Genomic DNA, 24,670 nt, shown 5'->3' with positions numbered 1-24,670 from the left:
CAGTGGCGTAGTTATAGGGGTCGCAATTGCGACCGGGCCACGAAGCCAGGGGGCCCTCGGCCCCCCGCACCACATCAATAAAAAGTTACTATAGTAACACGGGCCGCGGGCCCCTGTTACTATAGTAACTGACAGTAATCACCTTCCTGGTTCCGGAGCGCAGCGGAGGTCCTGACGTCACAGCGCTGTGCGCAGCGCATGACGTCACAACGCTATGCGCCGCGCACAACATCGTGATACCGAATAGAGTCAGGACAGAACTTCCACCGCGGCTGAAGAGGAGGGTAATATCCCTGTCTACTGTCTACTGAAGCTGATTGGCGGGGTCCGACTTCCGGGAGCCGGCCAATCAGCTGTTTTGAAGGGGCCGCAGCACTCGTACGAGAGCTGCTTCCCCTTCATTCCGGTCACTTGCTCATACAGTGAATCCGTGTCGGCGATTCACAGTGTGAGCGAGTAAGAGAAATAAAGGGGAAGCAGCTGTCGTACGAGTGCTGCGGCCCCTTCAAAACAGCTGATTGGCCGGCTCCCGGGAGATGGATCCCAACACATCAGCTATTGATGACTTATCCCGAGGATAGGCCATCAATGTTTAGGGACTGGACAACCCCTTTAAGCCTACGATGTAGCAGGCTTAGAGGGCCCATGAGACAGGATCACAGATTGTGTGATGCTGTCTGCTGGGGCCTGTATCTAAGCCATTCACATGGTAGGCTTAGATACATGGCCCATGTGTGATCCTGTCTGATGGGCCCTGTATATAAGCCTACCACACGGTAGGTTTAGATACAGGGCCCTAGCACACAGTAATCTTATGCTGTATAAGATTACTGTCTGCTGGACCCTGTATCTAAACCTACCTTGTGGTAGGCTTAGATAAAGGGTCCCACAGACATGATCACACATGGGCCCTGTATCTAAGAATACCACACGTGTTACTAATCGTTTTTTGTGTGTTTTCTTACAGGTTCGTTCGTTGGACTACGTCGGATTTGAGGACTACTTCGATGACTGCTTTTTTTATTATCAATAAAATGGTTAATGAGGGTTGTGTGTGTTTTTTTTTTTATTTCAATAAAATATTTTTTTCTATGTCTTTGTGGTTTTTTTTTAAACTATATTACTACCACCTTAGTAATGGCCGCAGGAGTCCTTCGTCTAAGTGCAGGTTCCTTTTTGGAGGCATGACTGGTATGAAAGGGTTACAATTCATGAGAAAGCTCAAATCCAGTATAGGTACAGTTCGTTTACGGCGAGTAACACGTCGAGTAAAGAAAACTGGCTTGGTTGTTATGGACACCTGGTCTAAAACAGTGTGTATGTGAGTGAAGTAAGAATAAAGTACCTGTGAGCTTCTATTGGCTAATACATGTCATCTGATGTGGTATTAACCCCTATCCGCACGAGTAAGTAACTATACGTTGTCGCGGGAGGTTACTGTCGGCGACAGTGTGCACCGATAATCGGGAGGTCAGCTGTCGCCGGCAAATTAACCCATTAAATGTGGCGATCGGTTGCAATCGCCGTATTTTAGGGGTCTCTCACATATCGGCAGACCCCGGTCCAAAATCGCGGGGTTTGCCGATAGTTAGCATGGCAAACGGAAGCCAAACAATGGCCTCCGTGTCTACCATGGACTGAAGCCCATCAGAACCAACCTCCAGCTGGTCCTGATAGGCTTCCTGTCAGAGTGACAGGAAGTCACTGTGTCGTTCCCGATGCACACTGTCGGCGACAAGGTGTGCATCGGGAACTGGGAGGTCAGCTGTCCCCGACAGCTGACACTCCAGTGTTGCCGATAAGCGGCTCATCGCCACTGATTTAGGCAATTAACCCGTTAAATGCGGTGCTCGATTGCGATCGCCGCATTTAGGGGGTTTGTAGCACATCAGCAGCCTCCATACAATTGTGGGGGTTGCTAATGCTTCTGATGGCCTCCGGAAAGCCAGGCAACGGCCTCCGGGTCTGCCATTTATGGAAGCCTATGAGGACCAGCCTCTGGCTGGTCCTCGTAGACTTACTGTCAGAGTCACTGTGACGTCACATTGACAGTTGGAATACGTTACACAACCTAGGTAATATAATGTATTCTAGCAGCGATCAGAGCTGCAGGTAAAAAAAATAAAGTGTAAAAAGTAAAAAAAAAGTTAATAAAAATGAATATAAAAGTGTCAAAATAAAAGTTTTTGTTTTCCTATAATAAGTCATTTATTATAGGAAAAAAATGAAAACGTTAAAAAAAGGTACACATATTTGGTATTACCGCGTTCGTAACGACCCAAACTATGAAACTATAATGTTATTTTTTCCGCACGGTGAACGCCGCAAACAAAATAAACGGAAAACTATGTCAGCATCGCTATTTTTTGGGCACCACCCCTCCCAAGATATAGAATAAGAAGTGATCAAAAAGTCGCATTTACCCCAAAATAGTACCAATAAAAACTACATCCCGTCCCGCAAAAAACAAGAACTCCAACAGCATTTTGGGCTAAAAAACAAAAAAGTTTCGGCTCAGAGTATGGTGTTTCAGAAAATAAATTATTTTATAGAAACTTAATTTTATTGTGAAACGTTGCAAAACTTAAAAACAAAACTATATACATATGGTATCGCCGTAATCGTACCGACCCGCTGAATAAATTAAAACGTAATTTATTGCACAAAGTGAACGCTGTAAGAAATACAGAATTTAAAACGCCAAAATAGCTGTTTTTTGGTCACCTTATCTCTAAAAAAGATGTAATAAAAAGTGATCAGGAAGATGTATGTACCATAAAATGGTACCAATAAAAGCTACAGCTCGTCCCACCAAAAATAAGCCCCCACAGCGCTCAATCTACCAAAAAATAAAAAAGTTCTGGATGTCAGACTTTTTTTCAGTTTTCCAGTACATTTTATGGTACTTTAAATGGTGTTAATAGAAACTACAACTCTTCCCGCAAAAAATAAGCCCTCACACCGCTCTATTGACGGAAAAATAAAAAAATTATGGCTCTTGGAAGGCGGCAAGTGAAAAACGAAAATGAAAAAGCAAAAAAGAATCAGTCCTGAAAGGTTTAATTAATTTCTTATAAAAAAACATTTCTGACCACATATGTGGTATTGCCGTAATCGGGAGAAATTGCTTTACAAATGCTGGGGTGCTTTTCCTCTTTTATCCCTTGTGAAAATTAAAAAATTCAACATTTTAGTGGACAAAAATGTTGATATTCATTTTCACGGCCTAATTCCACTAAATTCTACAAAAAACCTGTGGGGTCAAAATGCTCACTAAACCCCTAGAAAAATTCCTTGAAGGATGTAGTTTCCAAAATAGGGTCCCTTTTAGGGGGTTTCCAGTGTTTTGGTCCCTCCGGGGCGTTGCAATCCCGACATGGTACTGAAAACCAATCCAGCAAAATCTGCTCTCCAAAATCCAAAAGGTGCTCCTTCCCTTCTGCGCCCTGCAGTGGGACCAAACAGCAGTTTACTACCACATATGGGGTATTGCCATAATCGGGAACAATTGCTTTACAAATGTTGGGGTGCTTTTTCTCCTTTATTCCTTGTATACCCCTAGAAAAATGCCTTGAGGGTGTAGTTTCCAAAATTGGGTTACTTTTGGGGGGTTTTGACTGTTTAGGTGCCACAAGACCTCTTCAATCCTGATATGGTACCTAAACTATATTCCTAAAAAAAAGGAGGCCCCAAAATCCACTAGGTGCTCCTTTGCTTCTGAGGCCGGTGCTTCAGTCCATTAGGACACTAGGGCCACATGTTGGATATTTATAAAAACTGCAGAATCTGGGCAATAAATATTGAGTTGCGTTTCTCTGGTAAAACCTTCTGTGTTACAGAATCTTTTTATTACAAATGAATTTCGGCAAAAAAAAATGAAATTTGTAAATTTCACCTCTACTTTGCCTTAATTCCTGTAAAACGCCTAAAGGTTTAAAATACTTTCTGAATGTGGTTTTGAATACTTTGAGGGGTGCAGTTTTCAAAATGGGGTGATTTATGGGGACTTTCTAATATATAAGGCCCTCAAAGCTACTTCAGCACTGAACTGGTCCCTGAAAAAATAGCCTTTTGAAAGGATGTGAAAAAAACCGATGCAAACATAAAGTAGACATATGGGATATGTTAAATAGTAACTATTTTGTGTGGTATTACTATGTGTTTTACAAGCAAATACATTTAAATTTAGTTTTTCACAAATAAATATTGAATTTATCTACCAAATTTTTTCACTAACATAAAGTACAATATGTCACGAGAAAACAATCTCAGAATCGCTTGGATAGGTACAAGCATTCCAGAGTTATTACCACATAAAGTGACACATGTCAGATTTGAAAAAATCATGTGTCCACGAGACCAAAACAGGCTGTGTCCTGAAGGGGTTAAGGTCCTTGATGTGGAAGCCAGTAGTGTCCAATTTGTTTTTGTGAATATGTCGAGAACAGTAGGTCCTATAGAGCTGAAACCGTTTGGCCGTGCATAAAGAACATGCAACACATCAGACAACATACAATATAAATTCAGTTTTATATATATATATAGAGAGAGTTTTTTTTACAGATATGTAATTTCAGCATCTCTAATTGTCATTCATTTGGAAAACCTACACTATTAAACTACAAGGTATTCCTCTAAGGCTCATTCAGACGAGCGTAATACTCGTCCGTGTGCTTTGCATGAAATCACACGGACCCATGCAATTCAATGGGGCCATTTTTTTCACACAGCGTGTGTCCGTTGCATGAAACTCACTGCATGTCCTATATTGAAGTCGCCCATTGAAGACAATGGCTGCGTGAAAACCACGGACAGCACATGGACCCATTCAAGTCAATATTTTTCATGCGTGAATTCACTGCATGTCCTATATTGGTTAATTTTTGCAGACATTGAAGTCTATGGGTGCGTGAAAAACACGGACAGCACACGGACGACATTCATGTGCTTTGTCTGAGTTTCACGCATCGGTTGCTAAAGAAATGAAGAGAAATACAAAAAGGAAGTGCATGCAGAGAAGAAACACGGACGTGAAAAACGGATGCCACATGCAAAGCACACTGATGCCACAGGGAACACACACTGATGGCACATGGACATCAAATGCAGGAAATACGGTCCGTTTTTTGCCCACGCAAATCAGACACGCTGGTGTGAATGTAGCCTAAGGGTATAGTGGTTATGTTGACCCTTCAGATTCTGTGTAGAAATTAGTGGGAATTGGGTGGTGTAAAAAGAAAATGTAATATTTTTTCACATGTCAATTTTATTTTATTTTTTTAAGGTGGAGAAAAGCACCTAATAAGTTAATTTCTTCTGTGTTGATAAATACCCAGTTGTTGAGTGATAATTATATTTTTTTTATAACTCGATTTATTGAAAAATCAAGTAAACAGAAGACATTACACATCTTAAGTATGATGAAGGCCTCCAACCTAAAATAATATAGTTATACATATGCCACAGTAAGCACCGTCATACATAAAGCCCTGTTGAATTTGATAAAAAGTTCTATAGATGCACATCACGGTTATACATAATGGCATACACAGGAGGCCTGAGCAAATCTCTTCTAAGAAGATTAAAGTAGCAGAGTGCATAGTTGTTCTAAGGGTCCCGGGATGTAATGTGTGTAATAACAATTACACTATGGTTGCCAAAACTTCTCACTTGTGGGGGCATCGTCTGTTTTTGAAAACTACTTTCTCATAAGGGATAATAGTGACTAAATTATTTTTAATGCATCTTAAAGACTTTGAGGTTCCAGAACATTAGAACTCCTGAAAAGTGGTTTCCATTTTGGAAATGCCCATGGCCGCGGGCCATCAGGTTCACTCACCTCCTGATGCCCACAGCCATGGAACTGTGAGCGCTGGTCCCCATCTCCTCCTCAGGAGACGCCAGCGCTTACTTCCACTTTTCCCAGCCAGGTCCCGTAGGGTGCGCGCGCACACGTTCGTGCCAGCTCTTAAAGGGCCAGCACCCTGGACTATAAGAAGGGCACAGCCCATTCCTGCAATGCCTGAACGTTGTTGTCATAGCCATAGTTTGTCTTAGCAAATGGTCTCCTAGTGTTTCCCAGTTCCCAGTGTTCCCCGTTCCTGTATTCCGTGATATCCTGGTTAAGTGCCGTGCTGAGCTGAAGTCGTGCTGTGCTGTATACCACGCCTGTCCTGCTACACCACGCCTGACGTCTGCCTGCTGCCTAGTCCCCTACCGAGCCTGTCTCGCTCCTGTCCGAGCTGCCACAGGTACACTATGCGAACTATAGACTGTGACCTGCGTCCTGTTAACCAGCTGCCATACCGTCAAGGCCGTACGGCCCAGTGGGTCCAGGTACCAAACGTGACAGTATGCTCAGGCCATGGAACCCGCTGGTCAATCCAAGACCAAGATGACATCACAAAAGATGCGAGACGGATATGCTAGACCTCCGGTCTCGACAGGACCAACTCCTCCAGGCCTTGAACATTATCGCACATCGGCAAGACGTGCTAGCTGCCGTTCCTCCTACTACACCTCCTGGCAGTGTTGATCCTCTGACTACAACTCCAGGCAGTGTTGATCCCCGATTTTCTTTGCCACTCCCTGACCGCTATGATGGAGATGCAGGGACCTGTTGTGGATTTTTGAACCAGTGCCAGATCCACTTCAGCCTGTATGCAAGGGCATTCTCGTCTGATGGTAGCAAGGATCGCTTTCATCATCTCTATCCTCACTGGCAAGGCCCTTGCATGGGCGAATCATATCTAGGAGAGACAAGGACCAGAGACTCGTGACTTCCAGGGATTCTTCCGGACATTTCGCACGTTGTTTGAGGAGCCTGGACGAGTCTCGTCTGCAGCTGCCTCCTTGCTGAACCTACGCCAAGGAGACACCTCCGTGGGTGAGTACGCCATCCACTTCCGCACCCTGGCGGGAGAACTGTTGTGGAACAATGAGGCCCTGGTGGCTACATTCTGACAGGGACTGTCTCCTAAGATTAAGGACGAGCTTGCCGCCTGAGATCTACCGTCTACCCTGGATGACCTCAACCTTCTGGCTGCCTGGATTGATATAAGGATCCGGGAACGGCTCCAAGAAGCTCGTTGGGATAAAGGACTCCCTAGTCCGGTCCCTACTTTGCAGCAACCCAGACAGCATCTCGGGACTCTGTCTATATTGCGGCCTCGGAGGCCATCTTGTCCATCTGTGTCCCCAAAAGCCCCAGAGCCTAGGGTTCGTGGGAGAGACAACCTTGGGTAAAGAAGGACTTTCGTCTAAATTGTCCATTCCCGTGACCATAGTGTCCGGCGAGAAAACGCATTGGGTCTCTGCGTATCTGGACTCTGGATACGCTGCTAATTTCTTTCGTAGAGACCTGGTGGATCTTCTTCAATTGCCCACTACCCCTCTGGAGAGGCCGTTGATGGTTGCATTTGTAAATGGACTACCTCTGCCAGACCCAATAATAGCTGTGACCAAGCCGCTGAGGCTCCAAGTGGGAGCCCTCCACTCCGAGCTCCTCTCGTTCTTTGTCCTGCCCAAGGCCGTCAACCCCGTGCTGCTGAGTCTGCCTTGGCTCCGATCACGTGCCCCAGTCCTGGACTGGAATTCTGGAGAGGTTCTCCAGTGGGGCTCCGAGTGTTTCAACCGTTGCCTGGTACAGATTTGTTCGGCTCAGCCTCCTTTGCCTCGGTCCTTGGCAGGATTGCCTGGTCATTATTCAGCTTTTTCAGATGTCTTCAGCAAGAAAGAGGCGGAGATGCTGCCCCCACACTGGGCGTATGACTGTCCTATCGACCTAGTTCCTGGTGCTTCCCTTTCCAGTGGTAGGGTATATCCTCTCTCCTTGCCAGAGACTCTGTCCATGTCCCCCTATGTTAAAGACAACTTAGAGAGGGGCTTCATACGGAAGTCTTCCTCCCCGGCAGGAGCCGGGTTCTTCTTCATCAAGAAAAAGGATGGTTCTCTGCGTCCTTTCATCGACTACCGAAGTCTCAACCAGATCATGGTGAAAAATAGGTATCCGTTGCCATTGATCTCTGAACTGTTTGATCGTATACGTGGTGCCAAGATTTTTTCTAAACTAGACCTGCGTGGGGCTTACAACCTAATCCGGATTCGCCAGGGTGACGAATGGAAGACTGCATTTAACACCTGTGACGGACACTATGAATATTTAGTAATGCCCTTCGGCCTGTGTAATGCTCCCGCGGTCTTCCAGGAGTTCGTTAATGACCTCTTCCGCGACCTCCTCTATATTTGTGTTGTGGTCTATCTTGATGACATCTTGATTTTTTCTACAGATCCAATGACTCATCGGAGACATGTCCGTCAAGTTTTGCTGCAGTTAAGGGAGAATCACCTGTACGCCAAGTTGGAGAAGTGCGTATTTGAGAAAGATGCTCTACCCTTCCTGGGCTACATCATCTCGAATCAAGGTCTCAAGATGGATCCTGAAAAGGTAAAGCCCGTCCTGGAATGGCCACGCCCTCAAGGCTTGAGGGCCATACAGCGCTTCCTGGGATTCGCCAATTTCTACAGACAGTTCATTCCAAACTTCTCTTCACTAACATCTCCTATCTCTAAACTCACAAAGAAAGGTATGAACGCCAAGGTGTGGACTCCAGAAGCAGAGTCCGCATTTAATAGCCTGAAGAGTGCATTCACGTCAGCCTCTATCCTCCATCATCCAGATGTTTCTCGACAGTTTTCGTTGGAGGTGGACGCCCCATCTGTCGGTGCTGGTGCACTTCTGTTCCAGAGAGGTTCTAAAGGCAAGTCAATGGTATGTGGCTAGCTATTACTCTAAGCTCTTCTCTTCCGCAGAACGCAACTACTCGATTGGGGATCGGGAGTTACTGGCCATCAAGTTGGCTCTGGAGGAGTGGAGACATCTATTAGAGCTGGTTCCCATCTCGTCCTCAGGAGATGCCAGCGCTCACTTCCGCTTCTCCCGGCCAGGTCCCATAGGGTGCGCCTGAAATTAGTACTAAATTAGCCCATGAGCACCCTGGACTATAAGAAGGGCCCAGCCCCTTCCTGCAATGCCTGAGCATTGTTGTCATACCCAAAAGTTTGTCTAAGAAAATGGTCTCCTAGTGTTTCCCAGTTCCCAGTGTTCCCTGTTCCTGTATCCTGTGATGTCCTGGTTAAGTGCCGTGCTGAGCTGAAGTCGTGCTGTGCTGTATACCACGCCTGTCCTGCTACACAATGCCTGACGTCTGCCTGCTGCCTAGTCCCAGCCGAGCCTGTCTCGCTACTGTTCGAGCAGCCACAGGTACTCTATACGAACTATAAACAGTGACCTGCGTCCTGTTGGCCAGCTGCCATACCGTCAAACATCTTTTGAGGCATCCTACTTTTCCCTATGGGGCAGTTTCTCTAGGGTTTTTTCTGCCCTGAAATTATTCTGGAGACTGTTGCAGATTCGGAATCCAGTGGCTGAAATAATCAGACAGGAGGGTGCAAATAGCAACAGTAGTCAAGTAACAGTCCAGGTTCGATACACAGATAAGCGGCAATAAGTAGTAACGTAAGGCATGGAGGAACTAGACTATACGCAGGATGCTCAATAGCCTGGCAAGGAGGTACTGCAAAGTCCAGGCTTATGTAGGAGCCGCAATGGTAAGATAAATTAGACAATGAAGGTAATAGAATCTCGAGAGGTAGGAATCAATGAGAAGCTAGGCACAAATTCCAGCACTGGAGCTGTCCAACAAGTTACAGGAGTTTCTGGTTTTGAATCCTGACCGGAGGCCTCTCTTCCTCAGGCAATGCGCCCCTCCTCTCCCCTTCCTATTCCCAAATATAAGGGATTTAATGTTTTTGTCTTGAAATTGCAGGAATTTCCCCCTGTTTTTGGCACCTTTGTATATCACAAGGGTGTTGTATAGGGCAATTTTAATCAAATTCAGTGCCAATTTTTTTATTACACAACCTGATTTGCATAGGGCGCTGTATGTCTGCATCAACTGATCTGACAGATCGACCCTTCCCATAAAATAAATATAGTCCTTGATACACCATACTTAGAAACATTTAAATCTCCCATATCGTGAGATTTTAAGCCTTGCCCTGTTCCAACCAGAAATGCCCCAAAAATGTTTCGAAACATCCACTTTCAGTGCAAATTTGCATAAGCCCTGGCCCTTTGTAGTCTCTTTCATGGGCTAGACCCCCCAAATTCAGAACTGTTGGCAAGTATGATACACACAGGCTTGGGGTTCGTCTATGTGGCTCTACAGCCTGGCACAGGGATGGATCTGTCAGAAGGAGTAGTGGTCAGTACAAGGAACGCACAATTATACTGGACAAGAAGCATTTTGTTGCTGCACACAGCCCTAATTTCCCTCGCTCTCCTACTTTTTCCCATAAAGATTTTGGAAGTCTTTTTGGTTTCTTCTGCTATAACAGTTAGTTCAAGGACTGGAGGGCAGTTTGGGGGCTCTATTTTCTAACCTTCTCCTCATACATGTGGAACCTGTATGTATACCCAGAAGTCCTCTAACCTAGTTTATACACTTTAAAGCCATAGTGTAATCTGGAAGTGTAATCTACCTCCTTCCCGACCTCCCCCCGTCTTTTGACGTCAGGTGGTACGGGTCCCCAGTCTACAACGACGTCTTTTGGAGTCACTGTAGATGAGGCTGATGAGCGCTCGTGTGAGCGCTCATCCTCTAAGCAGCCTGATCTCAGAGCAGCCTCCAGAACACAGCTGGGGTCGGAAAACATTTGGACCCCACCTGTTTAACCCGTTGATCGCCGTGGTGCGTGACCGCGGCATGATCAAAGGGAGTTCCCCTCTTTGATCGCATCACCGGGATTCCGGTGATGCGATCAAACACCAGGGAATCCCTCTGCAGTCAGCCCTGGGGACCTACAAAGGACCCCAGGACTGTCTGTACCTTTTGCCTGCTGTTCGGTCACACTATGTGCTGCCCGATCAGTAGCCTGTGTCATAGTGACACAGTGTAATGTATTAGCATACAAGAGTATGCTAATACATTATAAGTAAAAAATAAAGTTATAAATAAAGTTATCCCTTAATGGGATTAAAAAAAAAGTAACCAAAAATGTAATAAATGAAACAGTCCCCCAAAAAGTCATTATTTTGCATAAAATATATTTTATTGCCCCCACATTACATAAAAACAAAAAACCTACACATATTAGGTACCTACACGACTGTAATAACCTGACAAATTAATTTAACAGCTTATTTAGCGTGAAACGTGAACGGGATAAACAATAAACAAGAAAAACAATGCAGAAAATCGCTTTTTCCTATATTAACAACGTCAAATTATTATTATTTTTTTACCCCCAAACTACTATTTCTCTCGCATAAAACAAGGCCTCATACAGCCTCATACAGCCACGTCAATGAAAAAATAAAAAAGTTATGGCTGCTGAAAGCAGAGAGGCAAAACCAGAAAAATGTAGCTGGTCATTAAGGTCTTTTCAGGCCTGGTCATTAAGGGGTTAAATTAAATTAGGGACATCTATCGCCACATGTGTTTTGTGGGTATACATCTCAGCAAATATAATATTATAGTGGGTAATAATGGGATGAATTTTGTATAACCGATCATAACCAGGGTCATCAGGGAGTGGGCAATGTTCATTGTTGGGTATATTTTTGTTTCAAAACGAGTGCTGGATATAACCGTGTGGTATAATGGACTGTGATATAATGTGATATCATTACTCTAATATGACCTTATTGTGGGTTTTTCTATTATTCCCATATTAATCTATAGGCCACAAAATGTTTTCATTTCCACTGACGGGACCTGCAATAATTTGGGCTAGTGGCAATAAACTTCTGAACATAAACATTACTTTTCTCCACCATCATTGAACCCCTCACCCTAGTAAATATACAGGAGGGTTCATCGCTTGATGAATTAGTAGAAGAGGAAAAGAGCAGGAGCTGCACCTCATCTCTGTGTCATGCCCGTGGCTGCGGGCTGTCAGCTCCGTTCCTCCCCTGACAGCCGCAGCCACGAGTCGGCAAGCACTGGCCCCAGCCTCCTCCTCAGGGGAAGCCAGCGCTCGCGTCTACTCACCAATGCCGAATCCCGTAGGGTGCGCGCGCACGCTCGTGCCCGCTCTTAAAGGGGCAGCGCGCGCACCGGACTTCGTTCCTTACCTTTGACCTGTGAGTACTCTGGACTATAAGAGGGGTCCAGCCCCCTAGTTCTATGCCTGAGCTCTGTTGTTGTATCCCTAGTCTGTCTTGCAAATGGCCCCCTAGTGTTTCCTGCTCCCAGTGGTTTCCTGTTCCTGTATCCTGAATCTAGTGCCGTGCTGTGCTGTAGCCGTGCTGTGCTCTAGTCTACGCCTGACCTGCCTCTCCACACCTGACGTCCACCTGCTGCCAAGTTTCTGCCTAGCCTGCCTCGCTACTGTCCGAGCTGCTACAGGTACCTTATACGAACTATAGACTTTGACCTGCGTCCTGTTGGCCAGCTGCCATACCGCCAAGACGGTACGGCCCAGTGGGTCCACGAACCCTTCGCGACACTCTGCTGTCAGACTCCGAGACATGGATGGCAAATGCTTGCTCGCAATCTAATCGGAATATTTTTTTTTTTAGATAAATGCTAGCCTAAGTGACCTACTCTGAAGCACTTACTTTTCCTAAGACTAACCATAACAAATTTGCCTAGTGCGAACCTTATAAATTTCCCTAGTACTAACCTAAGTAAATAAGCTACCACTAAGGCTGTGTTCACATCAGCGTCAGGCTTCCGTTCATGGGTTCCGTTTGACCTTTCCGTTGGAGGAACTGATGAAAGGAAAGCTAAACTGAAACCATAGTTTCCGTTTGCATTACCATTGATTTCAATGTTAATGCTTCCGTTGCAATTGGTTTCGGTTTGTTTCCATTCCGTAAGGCTTCCTTAAGGGACGGAAACCAACTTCAACAGAAGGATTACCATTAAAATCAATGGTAATGCAAATGGAACCTATATTTCCGAAAGCCCGACGCTGATCTGAGCAGGCCCTAATCCTAATATACTAACGTAATACTATCTAAGCATTTTGTTTTGTTTTGTCTTTAGAGAACAAAAAAACCCTCCCAAACACAGTGGAGCTTGATGAGCGTCTATGGTACAATGACAGGGAATGGGCAGTGATGGCACTGATGGTAGTACGGGGGGTAACTGTGGTGGCGATTTGGCACTTTCGGGATATATTTATTGTTTTCTTGATTTAAAGAGGCTCTGTCACCAGATTATAAATGCCCTATCTTCTACATAATGTGATTGGCGCTGTAATGTAGGTAACAGCAGTGGTTTTTATTTAGAAAACAATCTATTTTGATCAAGTTATGACCCATTTTAGATTTATGGTAATGACTTTCTTAATGCCCAACTGGGCATTTTTTAACTTTTGACCAAGTGGGCGTTGTAAAGAGAAGTGTATGACGCTGAACAATCAGCGTCATACACTTCTCTCCATTCATGTACTCAGCACATAGTGATCTTGCGAGATCACGATGTGCTGTCACATACACCCACATTAACTTTACTGAAGTGTCTTGAGAGTGAATAGACATTGCCTCCAGCCAGGACGCGATGTCTATTCACAATCCCGACACTTTGGTAACGTTTGTGTGTCACTTACTCACACAGGACATCGAGATCACGCTGTGCTGTAATTTACAGCGTGATCTCGCGAGATCACGCCTGCTGTCATTAAGTCCCACACAAACGTTACCGAAGTGTCGGGATTGTGAGTAGACATCACGTCCTGGCTGGAAGCAATGTCTATTCACTCTCAAGACACTTCAGTAAAGTTAATGTGTGAGTAAGTGACAGCACATCGTGATCTCGCAAGATCACTATGTGCTGAGTACATGAATGGAGAGAAGTGTATGATGCTGATTGGTCAGCGTCATACACTTCTCTTAACAACGCCCACTTGGTCAAAAGCTAAAACACGCCCAGTTGGGCATTAAGAAAGTCATTAGCATAAATCTAAAATAGGTCATAACTTGGTCAAAATTTATTGCTTTTCTAAATAAAAAACACTGCTGTGATCTACATTACAGCGCCGATCACATTATGTAAGATAGGGCACTTATAATGTGGTGATAGAGCCTCTTTAACTGATCAATTGCCCTGAGGCACTTCAACTGTGACACGGACCTAATCTTATCTCTCCTTAGTTAAAAAAATTAAGATAAAAGACACAAGGCACACATAGTGCATCACCCAGATAATTTGAATGAGAATTTTAGGTGAAAAGGTAATGCCAGAAGCACAATGCCCTGAAACACTTATCAATGCCGTCGAGCTGCAACCTGGAAATCCACGAATAGGTGAGGGATAAAAAATTAAAGGGAAGGTGTCATGACATTTTTTTTTTTTTATCATATTGCTTTTAGTATGATATGAACAGAAATTTTATTTATTTGTGTTCTTGTGTTCTACTTTTTACTTTTTTCTTACTTTTACTTGTCTATGGGGGCTGCCATTTTTTTTTCATCTCTGTAAGTGTCGATTAACGACACATACAGAGATGGAATACGGCACATACATCCCCATAGAGAATGCGAACGGGAGCCGTTCCATTCACTGCAGCATACGCCGTTCCCACACAGACCAAAACGAAGCTCGTTAGCAGAGCGAAATCCGGCACCATTTTCATGTGGACCGAAGCCGCTGCCGGACAGTAAGGTGACGACTTCCGGCCGCGGCTTCCGGCCATATGTTGAAGGAAGCGAAGACGCAAGGAATAGGAGCGGAGGCGGCAGCGGCGGCAGGAGCAGGTAATTTATGTTTGTGTATGTGATGTGTGTATTATGTTCGTGTTATACTGTCTGCTTAGCACTGTATCTAATCCTCCTACACTGTGCATTCGCTCAGAAAATGGCGGCACACAGTGTGGGAGGTTGGGAGATTCAAACCCCTCCTTCTCCTGGCACTAGCCAGGATAAGGGAGGGGGAATTGTGTGAGGACACTAGAGCGTGTGTGTCTACCCCAAATTTGCAGCATAAAGCAATGAGGTTGCTTTACCACATTGACTATGCTGCAATTTTGGGAACTGCTCCCTCTAGCGACCAGCACATGGAAATGTTATAAATTAGAATCTAATTTATAATATTTCCTGATTTGTGAAAAAATTAAAACAATGTGTAATCACTTAAATAATAATTGCTTAACGAAAAAAAAATAAAAAATAATTCTAGCGGGAAACAACTGGGGAAGCAGGTGGCATGCCTTTGATGGGGAAGTATGTGAGGGGCTGCTAATATCACTGGTGAAGAAAGTAAGTGGAGACTGCTGTGATGACTTGGAATGTGTGGGGGGTGCTGCTGTTACTACTGGTGGGGTAGGTGGCGGGCTGCTATTGCTACTGGGACAGTAGGTGGGGGGCATGCTCTTACTACTGGGAGAGTGGAGAGAAGAGAACTGCTTAGCCTACTGGAGAAGTGGAGAGTAGAGTAAAGGGCACAATCTTTACTACTAGAGTGGAAGGGGGGGGGGGGCACTACCAAGGAGAACTCTATTCTGACTACTAGGGAAGAAGGGGGCAAAACCTCAAGGCTTGCACATCCTTGGTTGCTGGATATTTTTGTTCTTTTTTTTTTTTGTAAATGTGCATCAGTTTCTCCTCAATCTGGTTCTGTGGATCTGGCCCTACAAAATTCCTTTGCTGGCTCCTATGGCTCCTAACCTTAGAGCTGGCTTCTGTACCTGGCTATGATTTGTCCAGGCTTGTTTTACATATATGAATTATGGGAAATGGTTGAAATATTCTTCAACTGACGATTGTCATGCATGTGGTATCCTTGTCCATGTTATAATCCTAGCCTGTACATTTCAAGAAACGAGCATTTGCAGACTAGATATTTGCATAGTCATTAACCGGTCAATGGATTTTTTGCTATAAATATTTTTTAATGAATAAAGTATAAATTAAAATACAAAATGTAGAAATGACTATATACAAAACATTATTCAAAGGTAATTAAAAAATAGACTGTACAGATTAAACATATCATCTGTATATGTAGAATGATAAACATACTTGCAGACGTATTTGCATTTTACTATATGTATTAGATGGATTTGTCTAGAGAATTAATTCAGAATTAGAACCTTTCTGCTTGTTTTCTTGACAATGGTCACATGGCTTTATTCTATTATTTATCTTTTATATGTATTGCTAATTTCTAGCAAGGGAAGTTATGGATGTTTATATTATTTTTCTGGAAGTTCCATACACCTGAAAAAAGAGAATAATGACACATTAAACATAATAACACAGTATAGCTACATTTTACACTTACACTCTAAGGGTATGTTCACACAGAGTTTTTTGCTGCGTTTTTCGCTCGCGGCCATTGAGCGCCGCGGGCAAAAACGCCGGGAAATATGCTTTCTCTGCCTCCCATTGATGTCAATGGGAGGTCAGAGACGTAAACGCCTGAAGATAGGGCATGTCACTTCTTTTTCCCGCAAGACGGTTTTTCCGCTCGCGGTAAAAAAACGCCTCTGCCTCCCATTGAAATTCATGCGAGTCATTTTCTGAAGTTTTTTGGTGCGTTTTCCGACGCGGTTTCCGCGTCAAAAAAACGTGTCAAAAGATGTATCAAAAAACTCTGTGTGAACTGACCCTAAACCATTATACAGGGAATTGCTTTTAAGGATGAACAGTCAAAAAGATCTCTGCTTTATACATTATGCTCTGTACACAAAGAAAAATGGTGTTTCAACAAAGCCCTGTTCTTCAGGATCTGAGATATATGTACTGAGCTCATTGCTTTCTCCTAGCAGACAACTGGTTTCCTTTCAGACAGTTAGGGTATGTTCACACGCCCTATTTACGGACGTAATTCAGGCGTTTTACGCCTCGAATTACGCCTGAAAAAACGGCTACAAACCGTTTGCAAACATCTGCCCATTGACTTCAATGGGTCTTACGGTGTTCTGTGCAGACGAGGTGTATTTTTACGCGTCGCTGTCAAAAGACGGCGCGTAAAAAGACGCCCGCCTTAAAGAAGTGCATGTCACTTCTTGGGATGTAATTGGAGCCATTTTTCATTGACTCCATTGAAAAACAGCTCCAATTACGTGCCGTAATGGACGCCGCGAAAAACGCGTGCACTTCTCAAACCGTCTGAAATTCAGCTCCGTAATTTCAGACGTATTTGGCGTTGCCGTGTGAACCTAATAGGACTTCATCTAGCCTTCAGTCCATAATGCCAAATCTTCCTGATTATAGATTAATAGAGGAGCACGAAATGTTTTGTTGTGTAACTAGGCAGACAGCACGTCTGCCAATTAAGAAGTATGGGGGACACTGAGTTACAATTCCTGTAGAAGATGTAATGGCAGGCATTGACCACACAACTTTTTTGGAAACAGACCCAAGAAACATCTGGATAGATTAACCTCCTTAATGACCACTTATGTGCATTTTTATGGCAGTCATTAAATAAACACTTAACTTTGCAAACAACTTATGCTGATCTAATAGTATACCTGTTATAGATCAACTTTGTAATCTACTTACTGTTAGGGTAAGTTCACACAGGGCGGATACGCTGCGTAAAGGTAAACAGCGTATGCGCTCTGTTGCCGCAGGGAATTCTGGATGAAAAACTGCAACAAATTGTGGTGCAGCTTTTCACCCTCAATGTCCGCTGCGGAAATCCTGCAATGAAAAAAAATGAATGGAAATACTTACAATGGCGACGCGTCCCTCCGACGTCCTGCCTCCAACGTTGTGCAGCCTTGGGATGGCGTTTCATTCCATGTGATCATTGCAGCCTGTGATTGGCTGCAGCAGTCACTTAGGATGAATCGTTATCCCAGGAGGCCGGCTTGGACGAAGAAGTACAGAATTCCGGGTAAATAATAGATGTTTTTTTCCTGAGTTGCGATTTTTTCTGCGGAACCGCAAATTTTTCGGCAAAAAAAAATTGCAACATCTGTTATTTGTTGCGGGTTTTACCTTACCATTGAATTCAATGGGGAAAACTCTGAAACAAAAAAGGAGTGATTACGCAAATACCATTGACATGCTACAGATTTAAAAAAACCCACTGCAGTTCAATTTCTAGTAGTTTTTTCCACTTATCATTTATGCAGCATGTTGATGAGATTTGTTCAAATATCATCCACTCTGCTGCTACTGTATTATGCAGCGGATTTTCTGCAACAAAATCCGCTGTGGAAAATCCGCAGTATTCACACTACTAGTAAACTTACCTTTAACCTCTTAACGACGAAGGACGGATATATCCGTCCTGTGAAGGAGCTAGTTCCCGCAAAAGGACCAATTTATCCGTCCTCTGATCGCGTGGGTACTTCCAGTGTACCCACGCGATAAGCGGCAGGAGCACGGCTGTTATACACAGCCTGGCTCCAGTCGCAAATCGAAGCACGCTCCGATTCTGGCAGTTTGACCCATTAGATGCCGCTGTCAGTAGCGACAGCAGCATCTGTTGTGTTTGACAGAGGGAGAGAGCTCTCTCTGTCACCCCATCAGCGCCGTCAGGTTTCCATGGCAGCCGGGGGCCTAACAAAGGCCCCCAAATCTGCCTTCAGCATCTGCCTATTAGCCCATGCCGGAGGCATGGCCTAATAGATTGCCTGTCAGTTTTACACTGACAGGCAATAATGCTTTGGTATACTAAGTATACCAAAGCATTATATAAGCGATCAGCAGATCGCATGGTGAAGTCCCCTGGTGGGATTAAAAATAAATAAATGTAAAAGCAGTTAAATAAAGTTTATGAAAAAAAGTAATAATATTACAGTCAAAATAAAATAAAACTAGCTTTATTTAGTAAAAGTGTCAAAACAAATAACACACACATATATATATATGGTATCCCAGCGATCGTAACGACTCGAACAATAAAATGAACACATTAAGGGCATGACCACACGTGGCGGATTTCCTCCGCAACTGTCCGCATCAATGCCGCACAGAATCTGCGTTGCAGATTCTGCTGCGGATCTGCACAAAATGTGCAGTAAATTGATGCGGACTAGCTGCTGCGGACTGCGGGAAAAGTGCTTCCCTTCTCCCTATCAGTGCAGGATAGAGAGAAGGGACAGCACTTTCCCTAGTGAAAGTAAAAGAATTTCATACTTACCGGCCGTTGTCTTGGTGACGCGTCCCTCTTTCGGCATCCAGCCCGACCTCCCTGGATGACGCGCCAGTCCATGTGACCGCTGCAGCCTGTGCTTGGCCTGTGATTGGCTGCAGCCGTCACTTAGACTGAAACGTCATCCTGGGAGGCCGGACTGGAGACAGAATCAGGGAGTTCTCGGTAAGTATGAACTTATATTTTTTTACAGGTTGCTGTATATTGTGATCGGTAGTCACTGTCCAGGGTGCAGAAACAGTTACTGCCGATCGCTTAACTCTTTCAGCACCCTGGACAGTGACTATTTACAGACGTCTCCTAGCAACGCTCCCGTCATTACGGGAGCCCCATTGACTTCCTCAGTCTGGCTGTAGACCTAGAAATACATAGGTCCAGCCAGAATGAAGAAATGTCATGGCAAAAAAGCAAGACGCATCCGCAGCACACATGACATGTGCATGACAGCTGCGGACTTCATTGCGGAACTTAGAATCTCCATTGAAGTCAATGGAGAAATTCCGCCATGAGTCCGCCACTGCTCCGCAACAGACAGAGCATGCTGCGGACACCAAATTCCGCTCCGCAGCCTATGCTCCGCAGCGGAATGTTACGCATCGTCTAAACGAACACTTCTAAATAGAAGTGGAAGTCAATGCAGAAACGGCTCCGCTGCGGATTAACGCTGCGGAGTGTCCGCAGCGGAATTTAAGTGAAATTCCGCCACGTGTGAACCCAGCCTAATTAAACTGCCGGATGAATGGCGTAAAAAAAAAAATGCAAAAAACAACGTCAAAATTATTTTTCTCCCATTCCCCCCATAAAAAATAAAATAAAAGTTAATCTATAAGTCCTATGTACCCCAAAGTAGTATGAAAACTACCTTGGCACGCAAAAATCAAGCCCACATACGGCCACATTGAATGAAAAATAAAAAAGTTACGGCTCTTGGAATGTGGTGATGCAAAAACAAGTAATTTTTTTCTAAAAGGGTTTTTATTGTGCAAACGTAGGTTATTTACGCTGCATAGTAAACGGCGTAAATTTATAACGTGAAAATCAATGTTGGAATAGCTGCTTATTTTCAATTCTCTCCTAATTTAAAGTTAATACAAGTTAATCTATATATTATATGCATCCAAAAATGGTGCAATTGCAAAATACAACTCGTCCCGCAAAAAACAAGCCCTTATATAGCTATGTCGACAGAATTAAAAAAAGGTTACGACTCTTGGAATGCGACCGTGAGAAAACAAAAAATAATCCTTCGTCAATAACGCGCAAAATGGCCTGGTCATTAAGGGGTTAAAATGTTATAGTTTTATCCATGTAAATTCTGTGTAAAGTTACTGCCACTAGGTATTTCCCTTCCTGTAATCTACCAGTCCACCCCCTGTTGTCAAGCAAAATCCGTCTATAGTTACAGAGCAGAGGAAATGGACTGCCGATAGTGGTGGTGAGTTTCTTCACTGTCTACCAATAGTATATGGAGAGGGGAAGAGGGAGCAGGGAGACACAGACAACCTGCTCATAGAAGTCTATAGAAAGGGAGGGGGAGCAGGAGCAGAGTAAGGAAGACAGACAGACAGACAGACGTGTGCTGCAGCTTCCTGGTAAGCATTGCTGTCTTACCCCAGTGCTGGATTCTCAGCTACATTGCTCATTACTAATGTACAGTATAATCTCCTCCATGCTGCTGCAGCTTCTGTATATGTGATAAATAAGATAGGAGAGCAGGATTCTTCAATTCTCTATGTGCAGTGTATAAAAGACATGAAAGCAGTTATGTTCCGCCGACTATCTCAGAGACTACTGAAAATTAGAAATAGAGCTTGTAGAGGGAGGAAAACTGCTAAAAAGTAAAAAATACAATTAATATAATTGCCAGAAATAGGGTTATTCCTCGTGTACACACATGACAGATTATTCTAAAAAGTCACTTCAGCCGGCGCTCCTGCTCTAATGGCTGGGATCAGAGTTACCTCCAATCCTGGGCTTTTAACCCCAATAACAAGATTAATAAAGTTATTAATATATGAAATGAAAAATCCCAAGTAAAAAAAATATAAAAACCCATTTTTTTTCTCCTCACTTAATGCTTTATTCCCCAAAAAGTTTAAAATCTACACATAATTCGTATCACCGTGTCCGTAATGACCCAAACTATAAGACTATTATACTATTTAACCTGCAGTGAATGTCTTTTAAAAATAAATTTAAAAAAAATGGACAGAATTGCTGTTTTTTATTTATTCTGCCTTACAAAAAAACACAATAAAAATCAAACAGTTCTACAGTGAAGGAAATAAGTATTTGATCCCTTGCTGCTTTTGTAAGTTTGCCCCTTGTCAAAGACATGAACAGTCTAGAATTTTTAGGCTAGGTTAATTTTACCAGTGAGAGATAGATTATATAAAAAAAACAACTGAAAATCACATAGTCAAAATTATATATATTTATTTGCATTGTGCACAGAGAAATAAGTATTTGATCCCCTACCAACCATTAAGAGTTCAGCCTCCTCCAGACCAGTTACACGCTCCAAATCAACTTGGTGCCTGCATTAAAGACAGCTGTCTTACATGGTCACCTGTATAAAAGACTCCTGTCCACAGACTCAATTAATCAGTCTGACTCTAACCTCTACAACATGGGCAAGACCAAAGAGCTTTCTAAGGATGTCAGGGACAAGATCATAGACCTGCAGAAGGCTGGAATGGGCTACAAAACCATAAGTAAGACGCTGGGTGAGAAGGAGACAACTGTTGGTGCAATAGTAAGAAAATGGAAGACATACAAAATGACTGTCAATCGACATCGATTTGGGGCTCCATGCAAAATCTCACCTCGTGGGGTATCCTTGATCCTGAGGAAGGTGAGAGCTCAGCCGAAAACTACACGGGGGGAACTTGTTAATGATCTCAAGGCAGCTGGGACCACAGTCACCAAGAAAACCATTGGTAACACATTACGCTGTAATGGATTAAAATCCTGCAGTGCCTGCAAGGTCCGCCTGCTCAAAAAGACACATGTACAGGCCCGTCTGAAGTTTGCAAATGAACATCTGGATGATTCTGAGAGTGATTGGGAGAAGGTGCTGTGGTCAGATGAGACTAAAATTGTGCTCTTTGGCATTATCGCAACTCGCCGTGTTTGGAGGAAGAGAAATGCTGCCTATGACCCATGGAACACCGTCCCCACTGTCAAGCATGGAGGTGGAAACATTATGTTTTGGGGGTGTTTCTCTGCTAAGGGCACAGGACTACTTCACCGCATCAATGGGAGAATGGATGGAGCCATGTACCGTCAAATCCTGAGTGACAACCTCCTTCCCTCCACCAGGACATTAAAAATGGCTCGTGGCTGGGTCTTCCAGCACGACAATGACCCGAAACATACAGCCAAGGCAACAAAGGAGTGGCTCAAAAAGAAGCACATTAAGGTCATGGAGTGGCCTAGCCAGTCTCCAGATCTTAATCCCATCGAAAACTTATGGAGGGAGCTGAAGATCCGAGTAGCCAAGCTGATGATCTGCAAAGAGGAGTGGGCCAAAATTCCATCTAACATGTGTGCAAACCTCATCATCAACTACAACAAAACGTCTGACTGCTGTGCTTGCCAACAAGGGTTTTGCCACCAAGTATTAAGTCTTGTTTGCCAAAGGGATCAAATACTTATTTCTCTGTGCACAATGCAAATAAATATATATAATTTTGACAATGTGATTTTCTTTTTTTTTTTTAATATAATCTATCTCTCACTGGTAAAATTAACCTAGCCTAAAAATTCTAGACTGTTCATGTCTTTGACAGTGGGCAAACTTACAAAATCAGCAAGGGATCAAATACTTATTTCCTCCACTGTATGTACCCAAAATGGTACCAATAAAAACTGCAGGTGTTCTCACAAGAAAATTAGCCCTTATGCAGCTTATGTCGATGGAAAAATAAAAATTTGAGGGCTCTTAGACGCAAAAACAAATATTTTTTGAAAAAAAAGTGTTTTTGTTGCGCAAAAGTAGTAAAAAACTTAAAGGCTATGTAAACTTTTGAAAGGGATTTTTTTAATGCTATAAAATTTTTATATTATTTATGCAAAGAGGAATGGTGGAATTGCTGTTTTTTTTTTTGCTGAAAAAAAACCGCTTGGTCACTAAGGGTCAAAATAGGCTGGTCACTACACTTTACAAGAGAGGAAAAATCAAGACATATTTAGGTTAAAATTTCACTGATTTTGCCACTACATTCAATATATATGTTGGGTGATTATCTCGACATATACGGCTAACATGTCCATAGGCTTCTATTAGCCAGATGTATACCAGAAGTGGCTTGGCCGGTATACGCTTGGCCGGTATATTCCAGTAAACCTTTGAGTTAGCTGAATAGTTGACTATATTTTATTCCAAACAACCAAGTAAAAAAATGGACCGTGCGGTGTACGTTTTTTTTAAAAAATGGGAGTATATAGCAGACATATGTAATTGTATAGGAATACCAATTCATACGTCTGATGCTTGCCGCTGAAAGTAATGCCCGATATGGATTGAGCTTAGCCTTGCGTGTTATTTTCTGATTTTAGGGAATATTCCTTTTAAAGGTAATGGGGAAGACTTATGAAACAGTGGACCAGTCATATATGTTCAGGCAAACTTTGATCAGTTCAATCAAAATGTCCTTTCCATAAAAAAATAATGATTACATTAACAAAGCACACTGAAAAATTACAAACTTAGTTACTCACCTTACAGTCCCAATGCAGGAGTGAGGAAGGTTTTCTCTGCAGATGAACCATTGACGGCGACTATTTGGACTTTAACGTGGTAGAATGTTGAGGGCTTGAGGTCATCAATATTCACAAAATTATGAGTCTACAACACAAATTGTATAATGATTTCATCATGTGTAATGTAAACATAAGGCTTATACAATTAGATTAAAAAGTATTTTTGCAGCGTAAAGCTGAATGCGCTCCACCGGTTTGACATTAAAAAGGATATAGTATAGTAGTCCTTCTCCTCTGGTTCCAGGTATGGGGTCAATCCCCACAGCTGATCGTTGTACTTTCAATGCAAGTTCTTATGTATAGCATATTTACTGGGCTTTGAAATATAATACGGACATAGTGCAATAAAGTCTCACAGCGGGGTTCTATTATACACACAAACGAGTATTAAAACAGGCATATAGAAACCTAAATTTCACGTGGCATCCACCATAAAAACAACCCAACTTGAGTTTCGCATGGAATGACTGCCCCGGGCCGGACGAAGTAGTTCCAGACAAAACTCTAGTTGGGCTGTTTCTATGGTGGATGACACGTGGAATTTATGTTTTCTAAATGCCTGTTTTTAAAACATGTTTGTATATAAAAATCCCCTTTGAGTATTTATAACCAGCTGTGAGTGTTTATTGCACTATGAAACCTACAAAAATATTCTCTCTTATAGTGAACCTGGGCACCTCCTCAATCAATTGGACCAAAGAGGGAAGAAACACAGAGGAAAAAACTTGTCCAAAACAATAAATTAAAATATATAATCCAAATTGTATTACATCACATTCAGGTCCGGC

At 43.2% G+C, this 24,670-nt stretch overlaps 1 protein-coding gene across 6 annotated transcripts in view; it reads right to left on the bottom strand.

Moving 5' to 3' along the window:
• Positions 1–15,969: 15,969 nt before the first annotated feature.
• Positions 15,970–24,670, bottom strand: part of LOC142759494 (anosmin-1-like) — a 97,698-nt gene continuing 88,997 nt past the window's right edge. For all 6 annotated transcript variants that reach the window (XM_075861700.1, XM_075861703.1, XM_075861704.1 and 3 more), the window contains 2 exons: positions 23,841–23,967; positions 15,970–16,225 (listed from right to left, as the gene is read on the bottom strand). In XM_075861700.1, the coding sequence (XP_075717815.1) occupies positions 23,842–23,967 (126 nt within the window). In that variant the 3' untranslated portion in view covers positions 15,970–16,225; position 23,841. The remainder of the gene's footprint in view (positions 16,226–23,840; positions 23,968–24,670) is intronic.

The sequence above is a fragment of the Rhinoderma darwinii genome, chromosome 4 (assembly GCF_050947455.1).
Source record: "Rhinoderma darwinii isolate aRhiDar2 chromosome 4, aRhiDar2.hap1, whole genome shotgun sequence".
Lineage (NCBI taxonomy): Eukaryota > Metazoa > Chordata > Amphibia > Anura > Rhinodermatidae > Rhinoderma > Rhinoderma darwinii.
This window is presented reverse-complemented; position numbering and strand designations above follow the sequence as displayed.